The 8,390-nt window shown below is 44.9% G+C and overlaps 1 protein-coding gene across 1 annotated transcript; it reads left to right on the forward strand.

The window, feature by feature from the left end:
* Positions 1-504: 504 nt before the first annotated feature.
* On the forward strand, positions 505-8,390 carry LOC110954502 (protein Tob2). Its single transcript, XM_022199068.2, has 2 exons — positions 505-763; positions 3,568-8,390. The coding sequence occupies exon 2, from the start codon at positions 3,765-3,767 to the stop codon at positions 4,971-4,973; it is 1,209 nt and encodes a 402-aa protein (XP_022054760.1). The 5' UTR covers positions 505-763; positions 3,568-3,764; the 3' UTR covers positions 4,974-8,390.

The raw sequence follows: 8,390 nt of genomic DNA on the forward strand, positions 1-8,390 counted from the left end.
AAATAAAATGTATTAAAAATAACTGAAAGCAAGTACAGGAGACTAATTGCTCAATAACGTTCAGGCGATAAAAACCCCATTTCCCACAAGCCCATGCTAAATATCGGGCTGCTTTAGTTGCTAGAGGCCAATAATATTCGGGCCCTCCCCCTTCTCAGCCAATAGGGACTCTGTTGCTATCACCGCTTATATTTTTAGCAAATTGCTCAGTGCCGTAGGAAACTACAAATATCTCTCCGCCGCATCAACTAGAGCCTGCTAGATAATTTTGGATTGTTTAGATTACACAAAACGTTTAGATTTCCTGTCTTTTAGACGTCATTGATTATCGAGAAAGACAGAAATGAACGAGTGACATGTGTGTTTGTCCTCGTAGGCTAATATAGAAATAGATGTAGGGCTGTCAGGAGTCCCGGGGCAGATTGTATTAACGGCGTCGTTTGGAAACGATAATAACAAAGCAGCCATAATTATCATGTGAAGAAAGTAGTCCCTGCCGTCACGGGGGTGTGGGCGAGTCACGCTGTATAAATACGCCGGGTTGTCAAACAGTAAAGTTTCTCTGGAGCCTTCATCCAAAGTGTCAGCTGGAGACAAAGTGGGAGACTCTACACCCGTTTGGACAATTTGGTGAAAAATAATCCGCTGAATGAAGCAGTGACTCGACACAACCGCGGTGAAATATCATACGGGATTTTTTTTAAAGAAGAAGACGGAGAAGAGCAGGAGTACGAAGTGGGAACTGTGGCATCAGGAACGATAGGTGAGTAATCAACCGTCAGCCGGTGCATCAAATGAGCACATTTTATTTGAATATTTACTATTATCGAGCTAGCTGACTGCCAGTGTAGCTGTCTGCTGGCGTTTTCTACCCTCTCCATCTAAATGCGCCGACTGTAATGAATGGCAGTGCTAGTCCAGCCGTCTAATAAGCGAAGATGTTTTGTCTTCGTGTCTTCTATATTCTGTATATATTAGCTGGAGTGACCGTTTAACACCACGTCGGTTGTTCTGTGTTTTGGCTGGGGGTGTTTATGCTGAGAGGGCAGTCTCCATTGCTCAGGTCGATGGGCTGCTCACCACTTAATTATCTTTTATAATTTCATTTACAACGACAATTTAGCAAAGAGGCTTTCTCCACTTGCATGTCAGCTAAAGCAGTGTCCTCTCTGCTCCACTGCCTCCTGACTGACATGGCACTAATAACCCAGGTAGACCCTGAAAGACTGCTGCCTTTCTCAGCTTGTCATCACATAAACACATATATCCAGCCTCCTATTGCAAATGTATTCTGTTCTGCAGCTATAGGTGGAGAATCATACCAAATACAGTCAGTGTATAGAAACAATCTGAAGTTCTGTTGAGAGAAGAAAGGCGGAAACGTGCAAATGACAATAACATTCACATTGTTGGTGCATTAATCAAGCTAGAAAATGTCTTATATGTGCTGTGGGATATGCTTTGTGTCAGATCAGCGCAGTGTTGTTGCTTGACACTTCAATCCTGCCGTGCAGCGGATATTTAGTAGCACACTCCTCATAATGAGTCCATGTAAACAAAAATAACAACCTCAGGTCTTGGTGAGGCTTTGACCCGCAACAGCAGTCCCGCAAGTATAAAAGCAGCTCACTCAAGTGAAGAATGCAAATGTGAACATTGGATTTGTGAACATTAAATGCTTTTTTTTAGCTATACCCACATCTTCCAGCCCTGAAGCACCTGCTCTGTTCCTCTAATGTCATTGAATGACATTGGATGTTGTGTATGTTGCTGTTTCCTCTTTTCTTTTTTGTGATGAGAGGAGGACATGCAGCAGATGCAGTAGGTAGCTGTTGTGGGTTTTCAGCGATGACGACGACGGCCGTTGCAGGTGATGAACCGGCGGATCCTTTTTCCACAGTCACTGTAACTCATTTTTAATTAACTGCCGGGGAGGAATTGTGCACCACAGATGATGCAAAACGGGCCCCCTATTTATAGCCTCTTTCTCGCCAGCCCCCATCTTATTCTTCAATGTCACCCTTTCTTCTTTTATGTGAAAGTGAAAATGTAGACTCGAACCTGCACGCAGCCTGTGCAGCTTTGTCTGTAATAACATTAGAATTGTCTTTTAATCTGAGGCGTCTTTCTAATCTTAGCTTCCGAATCCCCATCTGGCAGGGAAGTGAATGTGAGGGAATTGTTTGTGTGTGTGTGTGTGCATGTAGGGAGGGAGGGGAGCGGGTTGATCGTGCATTGCATGCTGGGAAATTGTGTTCTGTTGAATCAGCTAACTGTCCTGCCATTTTACACTTGCCCTCAGTGGGTCTCGTGTGTTGTTTGGGGGCTGTTTTTGTGGGTTTTTGGTTTGTTTTGCAAGTAATCTTTCATTGGGTTTGGATGTGCGCGGTGATGAACGGACTCTGTGTGACCGTGATAAAGCATTAAGCAAGTAGCATTTCATGGGATCGGATTCAGATTATGCAGGATTTATGAAGCTCACAACACAGCATCTGTTACATCCATCAGTACATCGTGCAGTTGATTAAACCCGAAATAAAAGCGGTGCCTTTAGAATCGCTTTCGCCGAAGAAAAATGTTCCTCTTGTTCTTTCTGTAGTTACTTTATTATTCTCCTTCCTTATTCCTAGGGTGACAACAACAGCCGAAAACAAATTCATGGCCATTAAAGCTGATCCACACAACAGGAAATTCCTGCATCAAAACTCACATGCTGCTTTTTCTATACAGCTTAAACATACATTCAGTTCAGTAGACATTTGTGTCAAGTTTTTTATCTGAACGGCAGAAATGTATAAAGCAGTGACACTATTCTCTTACTTGTGGATGCGTATTTTCTAGCTTTTATTAGAGCGATGGTTTGTATGGTGGCTGGGATGTGTAACATACACCTAACTAATGAATTTATGAAACTATTCCATCAGGATTTCACTTGGTTGTTTAGTTTATTGTGAATAGAGCTGCGAGAAAAAGTCGATCACTTGTCACATAAAGCATTAATTGGTTACTATTATTATTATCGTTAATCGGTGTGAGAAAACAAAACTCAAAATGATCAGATTGAACCTTTTCTTGTTTCTTTCCTCCTCTACAACAGTAAAAAAGATACTTTAGGAGGCATTTTAAGCTTTGGGCTAGTCATTTTATCGACCAAACAACTAAATGATTCATCAAGAAAACAATCAACAGATTAATTAACAGTGAAAATAAATGCTAGTTGCAGCTTTAATTGTGTACAAAACAAATGTCAGCCTCCCTTTAACGTGGTGCAGTTTGAATGTGAGTGTTTTTTTAAAAATTCTAATTGTTCAAAGAAAACAGACAACAAAGATCTTTAACAGCTTCAGTATTACTAGATGAAAACCAAATGTTAAACCTCTACTTGTATACAATAATGATTCAACTAATGACTGCAAAAGCCTGTTGGTGACCCACTGCAGCCCTCATACACCTGTGGCTTTCTGTTTCCAGTAAATATCGTGTGATTGACTGTCTACAGTTACAGAGTAACAACAGATTCTTCAAGTTCAATCCCAGTACAATGTCTGCTTTGTTTTGTCTTCACAGTTTGGACCTAAAAACACAACGACAGCCTGCAACCTGCTGCCCCTTGGTTCAAGGTGCCTTTACCATGGTGACACTAAAAGAATCAGACACTTTACAGTAGAACGGAGGAAACGACTTCTTACAGCTGCATTGCCTCGTCGTCAGCACCATCATCTTGAACGCTTTTGTTCCCACGACGGCGCTAAACCGGTGCAGTCATGCATCTGGAAGTGAAGGTTGCCCTCAACTTCATCGTGTCCTACCTGTACAACAAGCTGCCTCGGCGTAGAGCGGACCTGTTCGGTGAGGAGCTGGAGAGGATACTGGTGTCTCGCTTTGAGGGCCACTGGTACCCTGAAGCCCCTCTGAGGGGCTCTGCCTTCCGCTGTATTCACCTGGGAGCGCCAAGGGACCCTGTGGTGGAGCTGGCCGCCAAAAGAAGTGGGCTGGACACGGAGGAGGTGCGTGCAAATGTTCCTGCAGAGCTGAGCGTGTGGATTGACCCCTATGAGGTGTCCTACCAGATTGGAGAGAAGGGGGCGGTGAAGGTCCTCTACCTCGAGGACCCCCCGGGCCTCGGCTGTGACAGCGAGAGAGCCGAGGGGGTAATCAGAGAGGGCAAAGGAGATTCAGAGGCTGAGGAGGCCAAGAGCCTGGGCTTCAACCCAGACGCTCAAGTGTTTGTACCAATTGGAAACCAGGCGTCTCCTGCCCTCATGCCATCCCTCTCCAGCTCTCCCACACCTTTATCTGCCCAGTCCTGCCCCGGGCTCTTCAGCTACCCCAGCTCCAGCACCCCCACTGACCCCGGTGTCCACTCCTCCAACACCTCCACCCCTTCTCCTCCCAGCGGCGGCCTGCCCTACCTCTCCACCCAGCAGCCGCCCTCCACTCTCCCTGCCGCCCGTCCACAGCCCATCACCTTCACCACTGCCAGCTTCGCCGCCACTAAATTCGGCTCCACCAAAATGAAGAAGTGCAGCGGCACCGGGTCGGCAGCTGGCTCTGGCGTCATCGTCCCACCCTCCCAGAGGATGCTGTCCCGCTCTCCCACCACCATCTCGGCACCGGAGCTGCTCAAGCACAAGCCCCTCTCTCTGTCCTTGCACTCTCTGGGAGGACCCATCCCCAGCCAGCTCTCTCCCAACGCCAAAGAGTTCGTCTACCCAGGATCCCCGGGCCCCCTTTACTTTGATGCCGACACCCAGCCCATGCAGCCTCACGCCAGCCCCTTCCAGCCGCCCCCCGCCGTCAGCACCCACCCGTCCTTCGACCCGTTCTCCAGCTCTCCTGCTCAGAGCGTGGGCATCATCGGCGGCAACGGAGGGATCTCTTACATGGAGAAGCCGCCGTTTGTCGAGGGTTTAGGAAGCTACAACCTGCAATATCCCAGTCAGTCCTTCCAGCCTGTGGTGCTGGCCAACTAAGCCTTCCTTTGTGCTGAGAAGAATTGTTGGAAGAGGAGCTGGGTGTTGGACATTTTCAGTTTTTCTAACAAATTGTTCTAATACTAATACATGTTAAGAGTTAGTTTTACTACAAAGGTTGTCCACTGAACATTTCATGTGACTTGTTTTGGATGTGTGTAACCCCCACCCTGCCACTGTCCATTGCTGTTCCTCGTCACGTTCGGTGTGTTGGCTTTGACAGGAGTGGGCGGGGGTGAGTTGCTTTCTACCTTTAGCCGTTGCCAATCTCTTCTGTTTGTTGTTTTTGCATTGAATGTTAATGTAAGAGGAGTTTTTCTTTCTTGACTCGTAGTCTAATGGACTCAGTATAGCTCCAATTTGCACTGCACTGTCATGCTGTGAAAAAGGACTTCGCCAAGTCCTGCAGGGAATGACGGCTGTGGAAAACTCAGCACTTTGCTCTGCAATCTGCTCTGCCCTACTTGCCACAAATCCAGAGAGGGGGGCTCTGCTGCTCTGCTGTCTCTGTGTACTTCTGTTTTGTTGTGGCTCAGCGTGATCGGGAGGCTCATTGTTTGTGCGGCAGGCCCGTTACCTCTGAAACACACTCGTGCACAGGCATAATTGGGCTCTGCTGCTGTGAGCGGGTGTGTTGGAAGCAGGTTGTCGTCGGTCGGAACGTGGACATGCCCTGGGTTTAAATGAAGTGAGGCAGTGGAGGGAGCAGAGAGGGAGCATCGGGGTGTTAAGAGAGCGATGTAGTCGAATGTATTGTACCTGTCGAGGGAAACGGCAGCTTTGAAGGTCAGGGGGAAACCTTTTTGAATGTGAAAGAAAGTGCATCTTTAAATTTTAAGACGTTAACTGTGTGCTGATACCTCAGCTGTTGTGACGGAAACTGCGGTTTCTCTCACGTATTGGAATATACACGATACGCATTAAAACGTGCACGCTATTCCACTTAGCAGCGTGTGAAGGTGAACAGGCAGAGAAGGAGGTGAGGGGGAGGGGATGCAGCAGCTAAGCAGCAGGGATTGTGATAAATGGCTTAGCATGACTTTGACTATGAAGGACAGGTTTTCCTCAGCATGGAGAGGAGGGAGGGAAATGGGAAGACAGAAGGAAATGAGAGAGAGAGAAGCAGCTGGAGGGTTGTTGCCTCGGTGCCGTCCAGGGTGTATTGGCTTAGAAAGTGACACTTTAAAACCCAGAGCACGTTTCTGGTGAGCTTAAATGGTATCGAAGCCAAAGGCTCACACTGTTCTCTCCCTCCTCTTGAAATTCTCCCGTGATCTCTGCTGGCTGCTCCAAACAAAAAACCCTGAATCATACACTTCAGGTCGCTCCGTGTCTTTTTTTTCCCCCAGCCACAAGGAAACAAAGAGGAATGTTAATTACAGCGTGTGTGGTTTCTGTGGATAGATTGTCAGATAGATGATGTCTCTGACGGTGTTTGTTCAGCGGCTGGACTCGTTGTTGGGTCGGGGTAACCTCCACATGTCCAGAACCTCACCACCGGGCTCCTGATGCTTTTGCCACTGCAGACATTAAACGATTCCTTTGCCCTCTTCTTTGGCTACTGCACCTTTCATTCAGCTGTCATTAAACACTCTGAAAGTGGAGCTACAGCGCGACGGTAACGAGACACCGTCGGTCTTATCCTTACCCATTTGTACGAATGTTTTCCAAGCCTGTACCTGTAGCGGGTTTTGCATCAGATGGCTCCAGAAACCTCGACTGCTGGTTTTGCATCGTGGCAGGTTGTCTTACGCATGCAAGTTTTAGTTTTTGTTTGTTTATTTCCCAAGGGAATGGGTGGGGGAGGTATGTATTTCTGTAAATGTTCCAATTTGTGAGGGAAAGACTTTTTTGTTTTTTGTAATTTATTTCTATATTTTCGTTCTTGCAAATGAACACTCGCGTTTGTGTGAGTAAGACAACGGCGAGTCCAGGAATATGTATATAAAAAAAGAAGTTCATATGTTCAGATTCTTTGTTTAGTTTCTTACATGCCGAAGTTATTTTTTCAGAAAATAACATGAATATATGCAAACTGAGACAAAAATAAAGATGTACAGAATAAAAGTATTGAATGTGTATTGTACCTTGTACAGAATTTGTCTAATAAGACGGGTAAATGTATTCATGCTTCAATTTTTGGATTTGGAGTTTAAAGAAGTGAATGTTTACAGTGGGTTTGTGTAGGAAAAGATGACTGATATCACTTTTTCTGTGCTCCCAGGGCAGTCTGACAACACTACTCCCATAGGCAGTGCATTTAAACCAAAAATCTCTATATTTACGATTGATTTTTGTCCCTTTTTTTTTTTTTAATGAATTCACTACATCTCACCCCTCTTTTTTTTCTTTTACAAACACTCCTGTTTCTTGTCTGTATGCTTTTAATACCCAGATATGTTCAACACCCCATGTGTTATACTTGCATCAAAATTGACTAAAAAACACTGTTTTTTTCCACATTATTTCAACGTGTCATCCTCCATCAGCCTTTTGGTACTGATACTATAGCCATATCCCAGACTGTCTTTGCTTACACAGATGCTCACCCTTCTCCAGTGCAATGTAATGCCATAATTCCAATTACCCTGAAGGATTTAAGGGGTTTCTACCTCTCTGCACCCTAAAATAAAATTAAAAAAAAATAGAGGAAGGCGGTGTTAGGACAGGTTCAGAACGATGAAGGAAATGAATGTGCTGTGAATGTGATCCGTTTGTCGGTCGACCCTGGTGTAGATGGCCTGCTGGAAATAAGCGTCTGAGGGGTTATTTAAGTCATGTGCATGTCCCGAAAGACCATCTTATTTCTTCACATCCCACGTATTCGGTGCAAACGAGGTGGACGGATGTAAACGAGGACCGTAAAAGCCGGTTCGCCCTCACGTCTTTGGGAACCAACGCTGTTTTATGTTCTACATTTGGGCAGAAACGGCGTTTTAGACACAAACCTACTCTGAACACAGGCTATTCTACAATCAGGGTTGAAACATTAATGAAGAGGAGAAAAAAAACAAAACAAAACAAGAATTTTTTGTATTCTGATGTCCTTTGCTTATATCGACGTGTGCGTTTTATTTTGCACTTTGGAATATTTCATTGTCATAAAAAAGAAGTTTATTTTCTATGTAAAGTTTAACATTTAAGAGTACAATAGATCTAATTAAAGGTTCAGATGATGTATAAATATAGTGCTTTCTTTCCTGCCTGTATTTTATTATTTTTCCTATTTTGTATCCGATCTGTACACCCTGTAGATGTATAATGAATCTTTCACTACTGAAATGCAATGACCTGTTTTCTGTGCGCCCCTCGGGAATTGGTGGGGGAGTTACTACTGCAGTTTCTTATTGTATCAGATTCTTTTTTAAGTTTGTAATAAAAAGAAACAAGATTGGCAAAAACAAGCATGGAAAATAA

The sequence above is a fragment of the Acanthochromis polyacanthus genome, chromosome 21 (genome assembly GCF_021347895.1).
Source record: "Acanthochromis polyacanthus isolate Apoly-LR-REF ecotype Palm Island chromosome 21, KAUST_Apoly_ChrSc, whole genome shotgun sequence".
Taxonomy (NCBI): domain Eukaryota; kingdom Metazoa; phylum Chordata; class Actinopteri; family Pomacentridae; genus Acanthochromis; species Acanthochromis polyacanthus.